At 36.4% G+C, this 23,393-nt stretch overlaps 1 protein-coding gene across 3 annotated transcripts in view; it reads right to left on the bottom strand.

The window, feature by feature from the left end:
• PRKG1 (protein kinase cGMP-dependent 1) overlaps window positions 1-23,393 on the bottom strand; it is a 1,061,913-nt gene that overhangs the window by 95,498 nt on the left and 943,022 nt on the right. For all 3 annotated transcript variants that reach the window (XM_036336760.1, XM_036336758.1, XM_036336761.1), the window contains one exon: window positions 7,760-7,834. In XM_036336760.1, coding sequence (XP_036192653.1) covers window positions 7,760-7,834 — 75 coding nt within the window. The remainder of the gene's footprint in view (window positions 1-7,759; window positions 7,835-23,393) is intronic.

The following is a 23,393-nucleotide window of genomic DNA, read 5'->3' as shown; positions in this document are numbered from 1 at the left end:
GCTAATGAAATGTAATGAGACACATTGTGTCAAACGAGGCTCACACCAAAAATACTCCTGAAAATATCAGACAGATTAAAAGATTCCTTTGCAAATGAACTTGTAAACAGAGGAGGAGCTTTAAGTCAATGAGGACTAATTATGGAAATAGTTGTAAACATTTTATTTGGAATAAATTGAAAGGTCAAAAGAGTATACAGCAATATTCTCTATCATTTTGAAGTGACTATGGGACTTCATTGTTTAGTGTCAGTCAAGCACAGCCAACCCTGGTGCTGTCAACCTTGGTGCCTCTAATATTTTTTATTCTGGTACATCATTTTTCTTTTGTTTTTAACCCTCACCAGAGGACTTGCTTAGAGGGAGGAGGGAAGGGAGAAGAGGAGGGAGAGGGAGAAGAGGAGGGAGAGGGAGAGGGAGAGGGAGAGGGGGAGGGGGAGGGGGAGGGGGAGGGAGAGAGAACGGACAACCTGCATTTGCCTTCTCTATGTGCCCGACCAGGACTGAATTGAAACTACAAACCAGGTATGTGCCCTGACCTGGATAAGATCCAGCAACCTTTTGGCACACAGGGTGATGCTCCATCAATTGAGCCACTCTGACCAAGCTGTGTGCCACTCTTTTCTTGTGCACTGATGATATGGACCTGCTTTGCATACTAGTCTTATTTCCGGCTCCCTACCATAGTTTTGTATTTCTTGCTTATTTTATTTTTTCTTCCTGCATTATGAAAATATATCATGAAACTTCTTTATTTGGGGAGAAAGCAGAGAATGAGTGAATATGGTGGTGCACAGTGAGGAGAGTAGGGTAGCAAAAGTGGTGATTTCAGGTTGGGTCTTTAAGTCTTTGGCCAATTTGTGCCTCCTTCCTCAGTGACTCTCCACCTCTTTGTGCCCAGAGAGAAACCCATGTTATCTCTGGATGAAAAGGAGTTTATGTACAAATTTATGATATTATGTTAGGGGGAAAAATGAATTCCTCTTAGGAGAATTTTTGATTTTTACAGGTTCTTCAGAGAGAGGACAATATTTAAAACCCAAGGAATATTAGAAAAGTGAAACCCTAAACAAAGAAATCACATTGGAGAGTGGTGTAAATTTACCCATGGAACTGGTCTGACTTGCCCTTTGAAGAGGTCTGCCTTCATCCATAAATGTTAAAGGGACCTGAGACCCACTTGCCTCAGCTGAAACTCTGTCTTTCCCTCTCTCCTTTGCTTCTGAGTTTAACATGTTCACATCTCTCTCAATATTGAAGATTCATAATATTTCATTACACATATCTGACTAATTTAAATTTCTTATGATTTAAGCTCACTGACACTTTGTCTTTTAAATTTTGATTCATTTTCAGTCCATGTTAGGGGACTCAATTCCTATGACTCCATCATAAAATGAAAATGAAGCAGTGGTTTGATAAATCCAATTGGCATTTGTTAACCAACACCCTAAAACTCTCAACATACAATATTATTCTCTCCTCCCTCATTCTTGAAACATAGTGATTGTCTTGTGTGATGCAACTGCTTTTTCTCTCACCTCTCCGTGTGTGTGTGTGTGTGTGTGTGTGTGTGTGTGTGTGTGTGAGAGAGAGAGAGAGAGAGAGAGAGAGAGAGAGAGAGAGAATGTGTGTGAAATCCTCCCCCTTTCTCTGATTTTTAAATGCTAAAGTTCCTCAAGAATCAATCTTCAGTGCCATGTTCCTCTCATTCTCTACTATCTCATCAACATTTAATTAATTTATTTTTAAAATATATTTTTATTGATTTCAGAGTGGAAGCGGGGGGGGGGAGGGAGAGAGAGAGAGAGAGAGAGAGAGAGAGAGAGAGAGAGAGAGAGAGAGATCAATGATGAGAGAGAATCATCCATTGGCTGCCTTCTACATGCCCCTACTGGTTATCAAGCCTGCAGCCCAGGCATGTGTCCTGACTAGGACTTGAATCATGACTTCCTGGTTCATAGGCTGACAATCAACCACTGAGCCACACCAGCTGGGCACCCATTAACATTTTAAACTACCATCTACCATCTAAATGCTCATTATTCTCAAATGAATACCAACTTCTCCTCTGAGCGCCACACCTGCCTAACTATGTCTCAAAGGCACCTCTTATTTTACCTGAGCAAAAAATCAATTCATGGCCAAACCACTCTCCAAACCCGGTAACCATACAGTCAATCTCAGTGAATGCCATCAGCTCCCTCTGATTTCCAAACCCCAAGTCTCTGCATCTCCCTTGACCTTGCTCTCTTCATGACCAATATCTATTTCCTTAATAATACCTGCTGCCTTTGCCACTCAACTATGTCTCAAATGCTTTTCTCTACTCACACTGCCCTCTTTAGTCCTGTCTACCATCAGCTTTTACCTGGAAAATATTTGGGTTGTTCTTCCTGCTTTCACTTTTCACTCCTCCAATCCTGGAGGAAAGAATACTCATTTATAATATAAACCAATTCAATTCATTTGCTAGCTTAGAGCCTGAAGTGATTACCCTAAATTCTTAGCATTTATTTAATCTCTGCCTTTTACATTTTTAGGTCCTAGCCTTATTGGTGCTTTGGTTGCTTGAATTTATGATAGTTTCTACTGGGGGCTTTGCACGTACAGTTTCTCTGTCTAAAATGCTCTCTGCACGTCCTTGCCCAGCTAATGCCAACTAATTCCTGCCTAATTGGTACCAGCTAATTCTTTAAAGTTCAGCTCAAATCTAGTCAAAATGTCACTTCCTCAGGGAAGCCTTTCTAGAAAGATTAATTTGTGTCTCTTCTCCACTGAGCCATATGCACCATAAAGGCAAATGTCATGTCTACTGTATTCACTCTTTTATAGGTAGTATTTTGTAGGCATCCAGAGAATATTTGTCAGATAAATGAATGCATATGATGAAGTGAATGAACATGGGTAATGTTGGTGCATGAAGTGCTGCAGAGTAATTATAGGCAGTCTGTAATTTGAATTTTTAACAAGTGGTGTGTAGATTTACAAACATGACTATACCATTTGGAGGTTTACATAGATTTTGCCATGAGAAAAAGTTCTTCCTGGGAAACAATATCAAGAATCACCAATTTGGGTCAAATAAATACATTTACAGATAGATATTCATGTAGCTATCAGAGATGCCCAACAAGAGGGCTCACATATGGATTCCTTCAGCTTTCAGAGAAGTAGGATAGAGCCTAGGGCAGCTGACCCAATTGGCACAATATGCTGTACCCACTTTCTATGAAAGTTTGACATAAAATAATTTCCAACGTGCTTCTATATGGGAGCAATATGAAGCTGTTTTTTTGTTGTTTGCTGCTTTTTTTTTTAAAGAAGTGATTGAGATTTTCAAAAGCAGTGAGTTGCATCAATGAGGCTAAACTTGAATCAGTCTAAAATACTATATGTTCATTCAGATTGCTACCAAAATGACATCAATTAAGTGTATATAATAGCATTATAAATATTTATAACATGATGGATGTTAAAATGAAAAAAGTAGAATATAAAGGCACTATAATTGTAAAACATAATAACAGTTTTTATAGTTGTACTTAGACTGTGATTTTTATCTACCTTACTATATTATTTCTATTAAAGTGAAAATAAACATTTTAATAAAAATAGACATAATTATAAACAATACACTGACTTTTCCCCCCTCTGCACAACCATAACCTGGGAATATAGCTGTGACAAATGTAAATCACCTTATTATAGAGCAATTTTTATATGAAATATTTTTATTATCAACTATTATAATTAGCAAGCTAAGTTGACAAATAAATATATATCAGTAGATATGTTTTTATTCAGAGAAAGAGCTGTTTTGCTTACAACTTCAGAGTATAGTATTTAGCCATTAAGTCATCAATGATAGTATAACTTGAATCCATCTTCTGTATATCTACCCCCAATATTTGAAAACACTTATTCATAAAGATGTAAGTACCCTATGTTCATTGCAGCATGTTCTAAAATAGGCAAGACAGACAAAGAATTATTGGATAAAGAAGTGGTACAAATATATATAATAGAATACTACTCAACCATTTCTGACAACATGGATGAATCTTGAAAGTATCGTGTTAAGGAAAATAAGTCAGATGGAAACGACAAGAACCATATGATTTCACCTATATGTGAGATATAAAACAGAAAGCCACAGGCAAACAAACAAACTTATAGACAAAGACAACAGTATAGTGGTTACTAGAGGGGAAGAAGGTGGGGAGAGGATGAAGAGGGTAAAAGGTTTCATATACATGGTGATACAAGGAGACTAGACTTTGGATGGTGGGCACACACTAGAATATACAGATGATATATAGAGAATTATACACCTAAAACATATAATATTACTAACTGATGTTGCCCCAATAATTAAACCATATTTTATTTTTTAAGAAATAGTCTGTATTCATATATCAGAAATACTTGTAGTGAAGTAAAACATTTATGTTTTCTACTTGATATTTCGAGATGGTTATGTTTTTTAGAAGACAAGGTATAGATGCGGAGTAAGGTCTCACCACCCAAATAGTGATATATCACAGTAAGTATATTTTATTCTTAGAACTAAACAGTGAACATAATCATTGAGTTATACATCACTCTCTCTACTAAACTGCAAATTTCTCCGTGTTAGAAAATAGTTTTCTATTCTGTATGCACATTGTAAAGCACAATGCTTAATCCATCATAAGTTTCTAAATGTTTATTAAAGGAGTGCATATTCTCAGAGGGAAATAGTGTGTATCTTTCAGCATACATGCTACCTTCTACTCTAAATGAGGTTTAAGGATCTTTAGCTTTGATCTGGTGTCGTCTCTCCTAATGTCTTTGTGATTACAACTCCATATTTAGGAAGAGAAGCCCTTAGTGGATTATTGGCAGCAATTATGAGAAGCTTAAACATGCCATAAAGGCAAAGTTTCTGTCAAGAATAATTTCCTTTGTAGAAAATGCATCTCTTGAGATAGGCTGGGAGCACATATCCCACAGTGGGGAGTTTTGAGAACTATTTCCCCAGGATAGTTCTCTCAAGCCCAGCTTCCTGGACCAGCCACTCGAGCTGAATGCTTGGTGTGGTTTTTCTCAAAGGGATGACCTTTTATTCTGTGGACTCATTAGGCCACTGGTACCTGATTATGCTAATAGCATAACTGTTCCACACAACTGAGTTTCAAAACGTCTCAACTGAATTGATCTTTATGGTCAGTACTTTTTTTTTCTTTTTACCCAGATAGGCATGTTAGTGAGACACTACCAACAAAAATTTCACATGGATAAATAATATGATCATTTTACTTGGATTTTAAGAAATACTAATCTTACCTTTAATGAATTTTGCAAAAGCAAGGGGACCTTTAAAAAATAAAGCTTACACAGTAGAGCCAAAGCAACAGTTAAGTTCTAAGTGGCACAGGTTTTGTGATCTATATAAAAATGTTGTGGTATTAACAGAATTATAATGATACTTGGAAGAAATTACATCCTTGCCCTAATCACTGCAATGTTGGCAAACCTTATAAGTTCCTAAAATACAAAGTGAAGGTTCACTGAATTTAAGATGAAAAAAATCCAACACGGAGAGACAAAACTATTAACCCATATAAAGGTTTAAACTTGTAATTCAACTAAAAAGCTTTCCCTGGGGAATAATTCACAATTTACCTCTCTTGAGTGATAGGATATCTAATTAAAAAGATGCTACCAACTTCAGAAATCTTCAGCTATAAATTATTAGAAAGCTATAAAGTGCTAATACTGTTAAAGGCATAAGTACACCTCCATCAATATGTATGTTAGTTTGTGTTTATGTACTTATGTATGTATTTATTTATTTGGCTATTTTGAGGAATAAAGGTTACATTATCAATCTCCCTAGAATTTGGATTAATGGTTTTAATTTGTTTTCATCAAACAATTCTCATTTTTAAATAATTATAAATATTAAGAAATGTGGATTATGCAGTCATTTGGATTTAGTACTAAATAAAAAAATTCAAACTGATCTTACTTTTTAAATTCAAGTATAAATATATAATGACTACTTTATAATTCTGTCAAATTTATGGTCAAATAGTAGTTCAAAAATTTTGAACTACTTACTGGTTCAAAAAGTTTAATCATAATTAATCTTTATTTTAACTAAATAATAATAGTTTAATAAAAATTATATTTATGAATATTTTCCAGACTGGGTTTAATTTTTTGACATGCTATCAGAGTGAGAGTAGTTTGCCTACATAATGTTAGAAAATTCTTTCAGATATAATTATTTTACATTATAGATATGCAATATTATCTGTAAATCAAACCATATATCCAATGCATTAGGTTATGTTTCTAATGATTACTCGTACCGACAATATCATCCACTTTTATATCAATTTATAATTTACAAAGTATTTTTACGTGTCACCATCATTTAAATAACAAAAATACCATTTTAAAGTAAGACAATGAGATTAAGAGAGAGATGTTAAGTTCTGACAAAGGTAACTTGGCTGGAAGTCAGAGCGCCAGGAGCAGATCCGAGGCTTCCGGCCCTTGTTCAGGGCCGGATTTTTACATACTGTCTGACTCTCTGGCAACATAAAGAACTGCCACCACCCCTCTTTCTAATTGCCTGAATCTGAATTTCAGTGAGTTTGTTTTCTTATTATCTTTAGATGAAACATGTCAAGGTGAATCCATAAATGCCCAGAATTCATGAGATGCACACAGTTATCTTTGCAAAGCCAAGAGCAAACTGAGGAGGATGCAACTAGCTCACAGTCGCTTTCCGTCACTGACCAAGTCCACGCCTGTGGCCAGCCTCATCACTGAGTAGAGGAAATCTAAGTTATGCAAAAACTTTAATCAGTGAACAGTTCTAAAGTTTAATAGGGAAAGAGAAGTAGATCAAAGAATACTTTAGGATAAAAAACAACAACAACAACCTTTGACTTTTTTTAGAACTAGACCAAATTTTTCATCTTCAGAGATTATCAAGACAAAAAATATTTTATTTCTTTTGGTTTTAGGTTATCACAAAACCAACTAATCAAATTCTGCCCCTAAACTATCTATTTACTGATAAATTTTGTTGATTTAATCTTTCAGGTATCCTGTATGATATCAAATACAAAATTATTTTTACTCAAATTACTTCATCACAGAATAGAGGGGAGGATTATACAGATCACAATTTTTAAAAAGTAACCTACAATTTTTTCAGAAAAAGCCAATGTAAAATTACTTCAAATATTTGTAAAAAAAAAAAAAATCTGTGCCTTAAAGCAAATTATTCTAGTAGAGAAAATTGTATTTTGTTTTACAAAAATGAAAATTAATGGGATATGTATTACCTCATAACATTCTGAAAACAGTGCCGCCCAAGTTCAATGCAAAGCAATGATGTATTCACTCAGGAAAATATTTTCCAGCCTTATTATTTTTCATACAATTCCACAAACAACTATTGAACACAACAACCATTCATTCAGAAAGTATTTTCAGTGGGAGAAATAATGTGTTTACACTCAATTTTTTATGTTGAATTTTAAACTAACCATTTTCTTTGTTGAGATAATATTCCATACAAAAGTAAGAATACTATGCAGTAATTACCTTTAATGGTTTGCTTCTCTTTCTTCTTACGTAGCTTCTTCCCATCAGAGTGATGGACTTGGTTAAGTCCAACCAAAATTTTATCTTATTTCTACTCAAAATCACTTTTAAAATCAAGATTAAGGCCAAAGGGGGGGAAAATGTCACTTACTTTGCTTTAGCTTCTGCATCCTCATATGCTTTATTAGAAACATCCTCCAATCCTCCAATCAAATGCTTGAAAGAGCTGTTAGGGGCAAAACATAGTGAAAAGGATAAATCCTCTATGAAGCTGTAACAATGACAACCTAGTCAATGATATATCAAAATACTCTAAAAGGATCTAATGAAAATTAAAACACTTAACCTAGAAACATTATTAATACACATATCAGATAATGATATCAACTCTGTGGGAGCAGGGACCTCTTCAGTCATGTTCATTTCTGTAGTTCCCACCACTGAGAACCATAGCTGGCAAAGCCGACAGTCAAAGAATTGGGTAAAATAAAGTCTATGGCACCCTGATACATATCACAAAGTTAATAAGTCAATTACAATGATGAAATAATAAGACCTATTAGTTATTAAATGCCTAGTGTATTCCCGGCACTATTCTTTTAATTCTCATGAACATATATTCATTTCAATTCTGAAACAAACTAAAAAAATAAGAATCATTAACTCTATGTGAAATAGTAAAATAATCTTCAAAGGCAAAATAAGAACTAACAGGAGAGAATTACAGAAAAATCATCTCACTCTGGAGAAGTAAAGAACTGACTTTAGCATAAACCAGTGATGGCGAACCTTTTGAGCTCGACGTGTCAGCATTTTGAAAAACCCTAACTTAACTCTGGTGCTGTGTCACATATAGAAATTTTTTTGATATTTGCAACCATAGTAAAACAAAGACATATTTTTGATATTTATTTTATATATTTAAATGCCAATTAACAAAGAAAAATCAACCAAAAAAATGATGTCATAGGTTCGCCATCACTGGCATAAACTGCGAAGAGTAATATATCTGCTTAAACCCTATCTATTCAATATTCTATGTTCAGATCTACTTTATATATTGAAGTCTCTTATATATCTATAAAATATTACAGAATTGGAACAAATTAATACACACACAGGAATCACTCTTGAAAATTACTGCATGTAACACATACAGTAACTCTTATGCACACTACATTTTGGAAACCATTGAACTATAATGAATGAAGAAACAAAAGGCAAGTCTGTGTTTACAAAATCATCAGAGCCCTCCCTTACATGGTGCTTATATTGCTGGTATTGTTCTACCCACTTTACATGTAGTAACAAATACTTCAGTAGTTACAGATATCCTATGATTTAGTATCATCCCCATTCTATAGATGAGGATACTAAGGAATGAGAGGTTAAGAAACTGACCTAAAGTCATGCAGCCAAAAGACTGATAGGGAAGGAGTGGCCATTCTCTTTTATACTCTTACTAGAGGCCCGGTGCACAAAATTTGTGTACTTGGGGGCGGGCGCGGGGGGTTCCCCAGCCTGGCCTGTGCTCTCTCACAGTGTGGGAGCCCCACCATCGATCTCCCCAAAAAGGTAGGCCCCACCCACCCATCTGGTGCTCCTCAATGGATTGCCCCAAAGAGGTAGGCTGGAGCCGGGGGACCCGCCTCTGCACCGTGTGGAGCCGCAGGACCCCCGGCGTCGCCGTGTGGAGCCGTGGGACCCCTGTCATCGCTACATGGAGCCGCCAGGACCTGCCTCCACACCGCACATGCAGCGTCAAGTCTCCGCCCACCTGTGGGCACTTTTCCTCACACACAGCCCTGCCCTCCCCCGTGCACCCGCTGAACATTCAGCCTCCTGGTGATGGATTGTTACCGCGTCAGGGCATCACGGTGTGAATGCATGATGACCACACAGGCCTTGATTAGTATAGATACCTATACTACAGCTCCCACCTAATTCCTGACTGTCTTGAAGATAACTATCACATCTCTAACAATATTTGAGGTACGTGTGGAGAGTTTTAAAGTGCTGAAAGAAATTGCATTTTGATTTAAACCTCTATTATCCTAATGCATGCAAATGGCTTTGTATGTGGTATTAAAACAACAAAATATGGATACTCAGGTTCTCAAACATAGTAGGATGTTTGCTGATTTAAATTTAAATATTGTTTAGTCACTTTCACATAAACTTTTTAAAAAAACCTATAAAGAGGAACCTGACACTCTGCTTAGGACTGATTTGTGGTTGGGGGAGTAGCTGTTATTTCAGGCCCTTAAGTGATGATCTCATCTGGGGGACAGGGTAACTAATGCTGGCTAAATACACTATGTTTTAAAAAAAAAACCTTCTTATTTATTGATTTTAGAGATGGGGGAAATGGGGGAGAGGAGAGGGAGAGAGAGAGAGAGAGAGAGAGAGAGAGAGAGAGAGAGAGAGAGATCCATCCATCCATTGTTTTATCTATCCATGCATTCAGCGGTTAATTCTTATATGTGCTCTGAGCAGAGAATCAAAGCTGAAATATTGGCCTATCAGGATGATAATCTAATCAACCAACTGAGCTACCTGGCCAGGGCTACACTAATTATTTCTAATACACAAAGAAAATGACCAGACAGAGGCCCGAGGAATCAATGATCTTTACTTAGAAAGCAATCCTGACCAAATAATATTTTTCAAAACAGGCAACAAATGCATCATGAATTCTAAGCTTCCTTCACAAGAGATCAAGCATCATACTTAACTAAGAGTTTTAAGAAAATGTAGGATTTTCAAGCTATATTAAGAAGTTCCGTGTGTCCTGCACTGATCATTGAATAATTTATCTTGCTAAACATAATTGATGACATTACAGAACACATCCCTCCTGGTGCAAGTAGGCACTAATTAGTGGTTCGGTTTTCCCTCTCACTAATATCTGTAGGAACACCTGCTATCTGTGTGGACCTCATCAAAGACATTTGGAAACTTATTACCTGTAAGTATCAGATGCCTTTTTAAATATTTACTCAGGTCCTCTGACATTTCTTGAATACTGAAGGAGAAGGCTTGTTGATGTTTTATTTGGAGAGGGATTATGATGAAATGATTTGAAAATTTCAACTGAATGAGCAGAAACACAAAAATATTATATATCAGTTACTATAACAAATATAGGAGACTATAGGAAAATCATGAAATTATTTTTTAAACTAACAATTCATGAATGAGTTATATTTTAGTACCATAAAATAGCCACTTTTACATATACTCTAGACATAATTTTAGAATAAATGAAGAAGACATTAGTGAGCAAAAGATTTTAACACAGAGTGTGTAAGGAAACCTTATTGCAGGCACACTAAGTATGAGACACTTTCCTGTTACTTTTCTTTGGGTGTGAAAACCAATTTTTACAAGTCTTGACAGAATGTTTTGATGAGGTAGATAAATTATTATTCATTGAGTACACGGCAGTATAAGAGCAAATGGAAAATCTATTTTATGTTTAATGCTGGTAATTTAAACATACTTGCAAAGGAGGGGTAGAAAAGAAAGAAGGTAGGAGGGAGGAAGGAATGAGGGAAGAAGAGAGACGGGAAGGAGGAGAGGGAGGAAAAAATGGCAGGAGAAATGATGATCCTTTCACATCAAGAACGTTATTTATAAATTTTTTTTCTTAAGAACTAACATTTAGCCCTGGCCCGTGTGGCTCAGGTGGTTGAGCATCAACCCTGCTCTAAGAGGTCACCAGTTCAATTCCTATTCAAGGCATATGCCCCGGTTGTGGGCTTGATTCCCTGTAGGGGGCTTGCAGGAAGCAACCAATGGATGTTTCTCTCTCCCCCTCTCCTTCCCTCTCTAAAATCAATAAAACCATTTTGTTAAAAGAAATAACATTCAAAATGCTGTGTTTCTCATTCTAGGAAATTTGCCTGTTTTAGAACATTAGAGTGACAGTAACTCAGTGGGTAGTAATTTCATTTACTGATGTTTTCATTATTAAGCCAAAACATTCTTCTGAAGGGAGCTGATTACTTGGTGGTATGACTAACAGTGTATAATTTTGTTCTTCAGTTGTGATATGATGAGACTTCATCTAGAGAGAAACAGGGTATTATTTATGAAATAGGCAGTCCAAATTTCAGAGACCAGCATTATCATGCTGCTAAAAAAAATACCAGCATTGATATTTCACTTTATAGTTTATAAAGCACTTTTTATATTTATATATTATGTATGTATTCAATAACTTATATTAGTCAATTTAGTCCTCATGATTTCCTATCCTCTATTCCACGATATTATTCAGGAATTCTTGTAAGGAAATGTTTAAAATGCAACTTTTTCAAATTCAAAACAGGGTGTGAGAAAAATCTCAACAATTAAGTTTTTTTCTTGATTAAATCCTTCAATAAGATGGTAATCTATTTTTTTCTTTGTTTAAAATATATTTTTATTGATTTCAGAGAGAAAGGGAGAGGGAGAGGTTAGATAGAAACATCAATGATGAGAGAATCATTGATCAGCCGCCGCCTTCATGCCCCCTATTGGGGATCGAGCCTTCAACCCTGGCATGTGCACTTGCCCGGAATCAAACCCGGGACCCTTCAGTCTGCAGGCCGCTGTTCTAGCCACTAACCAGCGGTTCTCAACCTGTGGGTCGAGACCCCTTTGGGGGTCAAACAACCCTTTCACAGGGGTCGCCTAAGACCATCCTGCATATCAGATATTTACATTACGATTCATAACAGTAGCAACATTACAGTTATGAAGTAGCAACAAAAATAATTTTATGGTTGGGTCACAACATGAGGAACTGTATTTAAAGGGCCAGAAGGTTGAGAACCACTGCACTAAGCCAAGCCTACTAGGGTGGTAATCTATTCTTAACAGTTAAAATTAAGTCAAAATGAGTTAAGAGTAAAATCTTAAACCAGAAAACTATTGCAAATATTTCAATGGTGCTAAGCAAAATATTTGTCAAGCATCGCCTAAACTCCTGAGAAAACCTTCTTAATTTGTATAAAATTACAGCTCATTAGAATTTCCTAACCTGAATCTTGGCTAAGTTCCTTAAAATGTATTTACTAAAAGGAATGAGAAAGTGTCCAAAATTAGTTGGGGCACTTGCTACTTAGCTAAGTCCAAGATTTTAGAGGCATCCTTCATTATTTTGATACTTTGAATCGAGAAAAATCTGTTCATCCATTTTGTGGAATCAGGTAAAGGCGCTTATGTTTATTTTTTGTTTGTTTTATTTATAACTAGCAAAGTAATAATTATTCATGGATCATATTATCAAGAACCAAATAAATATATATTTCTTCAGAGGAATAGGAACCCCAAGTACAGTAAAACCAAACATCCAAGTTCTGTCAATTATCCACCCACCCACAATATGTATTTATGCAATGCCTACTATCTATAAGGAATGGCTCAAGCTACTGTGGATTATGCAAAGAGAGTAAGATACACCCTTAAGAAATGTATAGCCTTATATTAGAGATAAAACAAGGGATTAAAATACAAGGTAGGAGGTGAACAGCAGGTGGAAGCCTCTAGCATCTATACAAAGATTGTCATCAACTCAAATTATACGATAGTAATTTTAGAGAAAGGAATAACACTTTTATGAGCAAATGGTTTTCTTATCAGTGTTTCCTTTATTCTTGCACATCTTTACTAATAATAGCCTAGGTGGTTGTCACGTCCTCACACATCACGCCCTCATGTCACAAGATGGCCATCACAGTGGAGGCGGGGCCCAGCAGAGGAGGCAGGTCGACGTAGGGGAGGGCAGTTGGGGGCAATCAGGCCGGCAGGGGGGGCAGTTGGGGGTGATCAGGCCAGCAGAGGAGCAGTTAGGCATTAATCAGGATGGCAGGGGAGGAGTTAGGGGGCAATCAGGCTGGCAGGCAGAAGCATTTAGGGGCAATCAGACAGGCAGGCAAGTGGTTAGGAGCCAGTGTTTCCAGATTGTGAGAGGGATGTCCAACTGTCACATGTCCCTGTGGGATTGGGCCTAAACTGGCAGTCGGGCATCCCCTGAGGGGTCCCATATTGGAGAGGTTGCAGGCTGGGCTGAGGGACACCCCCCACCCCGTGCACGAATTTTGTGCACCAGGCCTCTAGCATGTTTATATTTGCAAAAGAATATTACACACACCAACCAAAGTGTTAGACATTTGGTTATCTCTCTTTCCTTTGTAACAATAATCCTATATCTATCATTGGGGCTATTCATTAGGGAAAATTGATTACAAATAACACACATTTAATTTAAACCATTTTCTAATTATAATTACATGCTTTAAAAGAATTGACATTTTAAAATAATGATCCAAATTGGCCTAGTGACCAGGAAATCAAAAGTTAAGAATTGATTTCAGAAATGTTTCCTATTTATTTGCTGTGATTTTTGAGGAAAAAATCCATGTAAAATGAAGCAAATTTTTATGTTTAATATGTTTATATAGTTAGTCTTCTCTAAGGCAGAGCCTTGTTGAGTTGATAAACCTTATGTTAGTCAATGACATGGTCTATTTTTTAATTTTCGCTTTTTTTTTCTGATCCCAAAGGTAATATGTTGAAATTTTTGAAGACGCTAAAAAAACTCCAAAGAATAAAAAGATTATTTGTAATGTCATAGCCCAGAGCTAAACATTAATATTTTGGCATGTATTCTTCTAGACATTTTTCAATGTTATTTCAAAGTTGGAACCATACTGTTTTAGTGTGTATTTGACTTTAGGCTATGTTTGTGCTTATACAATAACCAACCTAATGGTTAAATGAAGAAAAAAGATTCAGTGTAGGGCATGCCTGAGCACGTGAAAACACCCTATAAAGATGGGCTAAATGTCTCAATATTGTTTATTTGTTTATCTAATAATTTTACTGAAGCTCTTACAATATCTTCTGGCTTAAGGTTTTATTTTTTACTGTTTTTGACTTTTAATCTATAACTGTTAAGAATATGTTACATCTTATCAAAGAATTATGAAAGAGATGCTGTTTTAAAAGATGTATTTTGAGATTCCCTCCAAAAAACCATTTTTGATTTGTAAATAGCCTATCTTAAGTTGTTATATGCAAGTTTCTTATATATAACTAGAGGCCTAGTGCACAAAAATTCATGCACTCGGCGGAGGGTAGGGGGGAGTTCCTCAGCCCAGCCTGTGCCCTCTCTCAGGCTGGGACTCCTCGGAGGATGTCCACCTGCCAGCTTAGGCCCGCTCCCCATGAGCCTGGCCTGTGGCTGAGAGGAACTCCGCCTGTGGGAGTGCACTGACCACCAGGGGGCAGCTCCTGCATTGAGCATCTGCCCCCTGGTGGTCAGTGTGTGTTATAGTGACCAGTCACCCGGGTCGTTCAGCCATGAAGGTCAGTTTGCATATTACTTTTTTATTATATAGGATTATTATATAGGATTCACCTTTACCGAACCATGATTGAATTCAGGAATATTTTGTAGTTTGTGCTACTCAAAGTATGACTGGTAAACTGTTACTGGTCTGTGAAGAGATTAAGTAGAGAAGTTTAGAAACTTTTATAGCAATTTGACACTGCTGAGATATCCAAGGTCAAGCTCGGTGGATTCATATTTCTGAACAAGATATAGACCTGTTTAGTTATTGTCAAAGTCATGGGGTAAAAAACATTTGCTACAAACTGCATGGGAGATTAGTTTGCTAATTGTAACCCAGAGTGTATGAAATCCAGAATCTATTTCTTTTATTGAAAGATCATTTACCCTTAACATTACAGGATAAATTGATAGGACTGGCTATAATTTAATGAGGGATTAATGAAAATAGAACATTGCTTGTTCTGTTTTGGGTGGGGAAAAAAAAGAATATCCTAAGTGTGTTGAAATAATTTTAAAAATCACTTTTTCCATTTCCTACAAGGCTCTTCTTTGAGTCCAGCTTCTCTACTCTGTGTATTAAACAAATCATAAAACAGTTTAGATTCACATTATTCTCAGCAAGTGGCATTTCCATCAATCCAACCTAAGTCAGAGAAGTTAACAAGCAAGAAACAGGCACATTTGGCACAGTAAGAGTAAATATTGACTACGCACTGTTCTTTCAAAGCGCACCTTTTCAGTTAGCACAGAGAATTGTTATTTCACTCGTAAATTTTGGTTTTGTTGTGACTGCAAAATACACGTAAAAGCCATTCTTTCGGATTGTTTACACACATACTTCCGATGACAATGTAATCAACTGCAGTAATTCCTTTTATCCAGTGTTATGTTTGTTCTGATATTTTTATCGACATAGAATTTTATGTATGTTCAATCTAATATTTCTGAAAGGAGGCAGTTATTTTTATACCCTTTTAAATCTTATGTTCCTAGCAATCTATTTGTATTTTATTTGATAAAAGCATCTGTCTATGACAGAATGGACATTAAAATAGGACAGAACTGGCCCTGAGCACAGGTCCATGGAGAAGCACTGTCCTGGACCACTCACCTCTCTCCCACCCTCTTACATGGCTCTTTCTGAATCCCGCCTGGCACCTTGTGGCTGCCTTTTCGGAGAACTCATCGCACAGGTCTGGGACTGGTAGTTTATGGTCAGTCTCCTTCACTAGACAATGAATTCTTGGACGTCTGTTTGTTCCTGACCGTGTGTCCCTAGTGCTAGCGAAGTGTCTGCACACAGAATACACTCAATAAGTACTTATTAAAGAGCTTAATGAAGTAATTACTTTAGCAATTTCTATAAGTGGTTATTGAAGAGCTTAATGAAGTAGCTATTCCATCAATTTTATAATACCTAAAGGTATCCTTAGTCCACGAATTTAATCACCCTATATTTAATTTAGTGGGTTTTTTTTTTTGAAATACAGAAATCCATTAAATTCTGTATATAGTTTTAGAGAAAAGTTAAAAGAATAAATGGCGTATTATAGAATTTATTGCTACAAATAAAAATTTTAATACATGAACATAATTGTAATAGAAAATATTTAGAAGAAGTGCATTTACATACAAAATAGAGTGCCTGGCATCATAACAGATAAAAAGCATTGAATATGTCAAATCCATCACCTAAATTTGGCTGCTCTACCATATATAGATAGATAGTAAAGGAAGTCAAAACAAAGATAATCTGGGCACCTGCTGGTTTACTTCAGCTAAAGGGGAGAGAGATCTGGGAAATGGGAGATGGGGAAGGGCATCCCTGGATAGTGAAAGCTTCTCTCCAACAGGTCCAGGGTCTCTACTTTCTCCACTGTATCCTTTATTGTGGCACTAATGTGAGAGCTGGGGTCTCACAGCATCTGCTGGTCTCTCCATGGTAAGAGAACACCTGTCTAATTCTTTCAAGACATTATTTTAGATCAGGGTCAGCAAACGTCTGCCTATGAACCAAATCTGTCCCATGCCTGGTTTTATAAATAAAGTTTGATTAGAAAAGAGCTACATTCATTCTTTTCTATATTGTCCATGGCTCCTTTTACATATAACAGCAGATTGACTAGTTGTAACAGAGACAGTGTGGCCTGCAAAGCTGGAGATATTTAGTATTGGCCCTTTACAGGAACAGGTTGCAGACCTTTGTTCTACACTGTTTTCGTCCCCTCATCCAACACAAAATTCTGTAATCCTGACTTCAATTATCTAAAATATATCACCCCTTCTCTATTTTACTTGGTTTCCAATCACCTTTCTCTCTCTTGGGAATTCTATAATTGTGTTTCTTTACTACCATTCCTGTCATTGCACAGCAGGCAGGGTAATCCATCTGTTCTAAACATAAGTCAGATCACATTACTCTAGTCTCTCTGATTTCTCTCACTGTACTTCCTCTGACCTCGAATACATCAAGCTTACATTTGCCATTGACCGCTCCCCGGAACATTCTTTCTCTAACTCTTTGCATGCCTTTTTCTTAATGTCATTTAGGTTTCAGCTCAAGGGTGTCTTCTTGACCACTGCAAAGAAGCCTCTATCCCCAAACCTTACTGCTGCTATTCTCTGTTACTTTAACCCATTTTATTTCCATCCCAGCACTTAGCACTTGCTGAAAGCATTTTGTTTCAATATCTGTCATCTTCCCCAGGTTAGAATTAAGTTTCATGAGATCATGGACCTAGTCTACCTTATTCGTTAGTAACTAGAATATAACCTTGTGTGTTAGAGAAATTTGAAATGAATTCATGAATACATGAGTGGATTCATTCTTTTAATTACTTATTCATTCATTCTTTGTGTGACCAGAAGATAGGCAAACACTTAAGTCTTCTGAAGCAAAGTTGTATTTAAAATTAAAGATTAGGTGCCCGGCTAGCTCAGTCGGTAGAGCATAAGACTCTTAAAATTAAAGATATATGAGTTGAAAGTCCTATGTACCTCTTTAAGAATCCACCTATATTAAATGGTGAACTTTTAAGATCAAAGTTAGTTATAATGAACTCTTTATTTAAATTTTGGGTCCTAATGAAGACATACATTGGTATAAATATGGGTGAAATAATTTGAAACACTTAGCAATATATCATTAGCAACATATAGGACATGAAATGAGGGTAATGTAGACTATAATGGGATTTATACTCATGAATCCCAATTGCAATTAAAGTGAAAGAAAGGATCTGAAAATGTAGCATACCTTTCATTTCAATTAAAAGCAGAAGAAATTAGACAAATCTCATGTGACAGTTTCGCCTTTTAGGGGATAGAGTGAAATATGCTTCTAAATATAGATTGCCCTAATATGACAAATTTATGTTTCATTTTCCTTAAGGAAAATAAATCTCCAAACTGTTGTTACATCAGACAATTCATGCAGTAGACAGATTTCTTATGTCTGACCAATTATTTTAAGTGTTAGAAACTTTCTTTGCCTTGACTACATCAAATACATACTAACAAAATAGACATTATACATTCCTCTTTCTGCCATCAATTCTCTGGGCCCAAATACCACTGTTTTGACATAGAACAGGATAAGAACCAGTAATGATGTGTGTGTATATATATATATATATATATATATATATATATACATATATATATATACATATATATATGTATATATATACATATATATATATATTTATTTTCTTTAAAATAATCCACTTTCTTTAAAGAAAAAAAACTCCAATACTAAATTATTTAACTGTGCTCATAATGCAATAGATCCTCAATTCTAAGATAATTTTGATTTCCATTTTCTTGATAAGAATACACAAACAAATGTTTAATTTTTCCCAGATATTCTATTCTCAAAGCAGGATCTATGGCAACAGATAATATTTAATCTATTAAATATTTTTCAAGTTTATAAATCAACATAATAGAAAGAATTCTTATCAAAATTGTCTGCAAATAAATAGGCCATATTTACTAAAAACAATAAAAATCCAGAGCTGATATAGTGTAGTTTATGTAGCTGTATCAATTATAGAAGATTTCCGTTAAAACAATCTACTTTTTGTAACTGATTATTAGGAAAACTTTGTCTAAGAAAATGGAATGGAACATAAAATACTATGTAAGTCATTGATTTTTTTAAGTAAATTGAAAATAGAATGCAAAGATGCCACAAGAGCCCTAGCTGGTTTTGCTCAGTGGATAGAGCATCAGCCTGCAAACTTAAGGGTCCTAGGTTTGGTTCTGGTCAAGGGCACATGCCTGGGTTGCAGGCTGGATACCCAACTGGGGGGCATGTGCAGGAGGCAGCCAATCAAAGATTCTCTCTCATTATTGATGTTTCTATCTCTCTCTTCCTCTCTGAAATCAATAAAATATATATTTTTTAAAAAGATGCCACAAGAAATCTCTCAAAATATCTTTTTAGTACACTTATTTATGACCTGAAACTCTTTGAAACAAAGACAACATTCATCTCTAACACTTTTACAAAAATCAGTCTATCACTGTTGTTTTCATTCCGATTCTCATTATATGACCGGAATGAGAAATAAATACAATAAAGATATCATTAGAAGCTAAGAGAAAAATACATTTTTAATGTCACAAAATGCTTGAGAATATAGTAATAACAAACATGTAAAGCAAAACATGAAAGTAATAACTAGTGTGTGTTAGGAATTGTACAAACTATTTTACATGAATCCTTCCTGTTTTATTGATAAAGCCACTGGGGATAAGACAATCAAGTAATTTACCCAAGGTCACATGGCGAGGAAGTGCCACCACTGGGATTTGAATGGAAGCAACCTAACTGATTCATAATCCCCACCGGGACATCGTTTTTATCTTCCAATATGGAAAGCAGGAGCCTAATCGTGGGGAATAGGATTCGGTGTCAAATACTATGCTCTCTCTCACATGCTGTGTTCATGATCAGTGGAATTCTTAAGAGAAATATTTTTCATTTTAACAGATTGTCTTATTTCTTCTATTCACTATATCTGCAGAAGTTCCCATTAAACAGTGTACTAGTCTGCTAGGGCTGCCATACAGACTGGGTGACTCAAACAACAGAAATCCATTTCTCACAGTTCTGATGGCTGAGAATCCAAGATCAAGGTGCTAGTGAGATTGGTTTCTGGTGAAGCCTTTCTTCTTCACTTATAGACACGCTTCTCACTGTGTCCTCACATGGCCTTTCCTCTGTGTGTGCACCCTCCTGGTATCTCTTATTATTATGAGGACACCAGGCCTTTGGGATTAGGGCTCATCCCCTGTAACTTCACTTAACCTTGATTACCTTTTTTTTTTTTTTCCTGAATATATCAATACTGATTTAATTTGAGACATTTGATGACAACTCTGTGTGGTGACTTCAAAGAACAAGATAAAATATGTCATTCAGCTGTGATTAAAAAACTACAGATACAAGAAAATAAAAACCATTTTTAAGAGATGAAAAAACAGAGTCGGAAATCCAATAAATATATATTCCATCTTCAAATTTAAAATTATACTGTTAGCTGTCCAAAGCAGCTCAAATTTAGTTTGTGCTATGAAATTATACAAATATTTTCTGTTAAGGGCCCAATTTCCAAATCCAGTCACACTGGTGTTTGGGGATTCCACATATGGATTTAGAGGACATAATTCAGTTCATGACAGGAAGTTTCATGAAGACGTTGATATAATTTAGAACATACATCTTGTGTAGCTGGGCCATTTAAGAACATTTTCATTGGTAATATTAGAGAAGTTCATAAAAAGTTACTAGTAAATACTTGGTATCCATTTCTTTCCATGGACCTAAAGTATAGTGACATTATCATTACATTTCTCTCCTAGAGGATGCACCCCAACTCTTGCTAAAGCAAATCCTCTCTTCATCATTCCTGACATGAACTCTTTTTTCTCTTTCCTCTAGACCAGTGGTTCTCAACCTTCTGGCCCTTTAAATACAGTTCCTCATGTTGTGACCCAACCATAAAATTATTTTCGTTGCTACTTCATAACTGTAATGTTGCTACTGTTATGAATTGTAATGTAAATATCTGATATGCAGGATGGTCTTAGGCGACCCCTGTGAAAGGGTCGTTTGACCGCCAAAGGGGTCGCGACCCACAGGTTGAGAACCGCTGCTCTAGACTGTTGATCCATCAATTACAATGTTTTCTCACTGCCTCCATTTAGGCGTTTACTTCTTTTCAGTCTATAAACAGGATGGTTCCAGCAAACCTAAAATACAAAACTATCCTTTGTGACCAAATAGCCAGTTTGAATATCTCTTTTACTATCTCTTATCCTCATTTTTAACTTAATTCTTAACTTATTTGCAACCTGGCATTCTTTCCCATTTTTCTTTCATGCTTATTACTCAAAGTTATCACTAGTCTGCTGTTAATCCCAGTTGTCTCTTTCTAGGTTCCATCCTCAGTGAACTATCAGAGATTCATAGCCCTGAGGACCATCTTGTCTGGTTACAGCCAAGGAAAGAGAAACTTGGGGCACTGCACTGAATTACTCTATTATTTTCCCTGATGTTTTAGTTCCTTTCTCCTCCTCCTCCCCCTCCTTCTCCTCCTGTAGGTTATGCCTCAGCGTGTCACACATACTTCTTGCTCTGCTACTCCTCAAAGGTAAACAGTTATCCAAATTGTATACTTTGCCAACTCAATTGACTTATTTTTCTTAGATATTTATTGCTTATGAGATGGCCAGTCTTGTTTTCTACCTGCATTATCTCATTGAAAATTCACAAAAACCCTGAGGAAAGTACAATTATCCCTATTTTATAGAAAATTTACAATGTATAGTTTCAAACTCAGCACTCCTGACATTGGGATCAGGTAGTTTTTGTTGTAGGGCCTGTTCTACAACATTTAGCAACATTCCTCTCCTCTAACCATTAGATGCCTTTAGAAATCTCAGTTAGGACAATTTTTTTAAAAGTCTCTAGATACTGTCAATGTCTCCTGCTGGAAAACAAGAAACAAGAGATAAGGCTTAGAAAGATTATGTAACTCGCCTGCGATCACAGCGCTAGAAAATGGTAGATCTGGGGTTGATCCCAGGAAGCCTGGTTTTTGCTCACTTTCACATCATACACTAATTACACTTTCCTTTAGGCTCTACCAGAAAATAGCAGTTTTTCAAAGATTTCAGTTAGGACCCCCAGAAATCTGACTTTCAAATCTATGTCTGTCCTTGAACTCCCCAGATCCATACTGTGATCATTTTTGCTGTGTCACATGCACATCTCACCAGCATCGCAAACTCAACTTAGCCTCACTTCATTAACCATCTTCCATCAAGACTTACTGCTAGGTGCCTTTTCTCCCTTAGTGGCATTATCGTTTAACCACCATTGCAGGCTAGATATCTTGGTTTTATGTATGACTTTCACTTTGACCCAAGTTCACCAAGTCTATGTAATCTCTCCTGAATCTGTTCTTCCTTTTCATTTCTATTTCCACTGCCTTTTCAAGCTATTGACACTGTTTCTTACCTCAGAAGCATTAGTCTCTCTCCCTCAATCTCTTGCACTCTGCTCTTTTGAAAAGATTACTGCAACCGAATCTAGCTTGCCAGTTAACAATGTGCTGGTAAAAAAGAAACAGCTTAAAGAGGGTATAATAGACAGATCATGGTCTTGGAGTCAAACATCCCTGGAATTCTAATCCTGCTTTGTGGCTTTGAAAAAGTCATTGGGCCTCTTTGATCTTCACCTCCCTTTTCTGGATTTTCAAAAATGTCATTCTTTTCCACAGGACTATGGTGAGGACTGAGATGAAAGAGTATTAAAATAAAGGCATCATACCAGGATGCTCATGCCGGGAGCCGGTCCATGCTTGCTGTTTCAAGGGACCTGGCACATATGGCATACTGTTCTTAATATGTTTGCTCACCTTCTTGGCACTATGTGTTTTAACCAAGGTCTCCTCTCTGAGAAAGGTTGTTTCCCCAGGTAGGGATTTTTTTCCCTGAAGTCAGGGAGGGGATAAAACTCCTTAACTAAGTACCAGGCGGGTAATTAATCACTTTAACTACAAACAATCATGCTTAAGCTACATAATCTTTACTCCCTGGAATGGAGATAAGAAACGCCCTAACCTTTGTAATAGAGATTGATAGGATTGAATCAACTGGTATAAATACAGATGTAATAAGACAGCAAGAGACAGAACTTAGAATACGGAACCAAGAGAGACGGAACCTAGGCACAGAACCTACACAGAACGTTCTCTAGAGACAGAAGAACTTCGCTGGAGAGAACATGGCAAAAGTTCCTGGACAGAAACTGGCCTCAGAACCTAGAGACAGAACCTAGCGAGAGAACATGGCAAAAGATCCTGGACTGAACCTGACTATAGAAATTGGCAAGAGAACCTGACTAGAACCTGGTAACTGAACCTGGCTGGAG

This window comes from Myotis myotis, unplaced genomic scaffold (assembly GCF_014108235.1).
Source record: "Myotis myotis isolate mMyoMyo1 unplaced genomic scaffold, mMyoMyo1.p scaffold_m19_p_15, whole genome shotgun sequence".
In the NCBI taxonomy this organism is placed as follows: domain Eukaryota; kingdom Metazoa; phylum Chordata; class Mammalia; order Chiroptera; family Vespertilionidae; genus Myotis; species Myotis myotis.
Note: the sequence above shows the minus strand (reverse complement) of the source record. Positions and strands in the feature narration are given on the sequence as shown.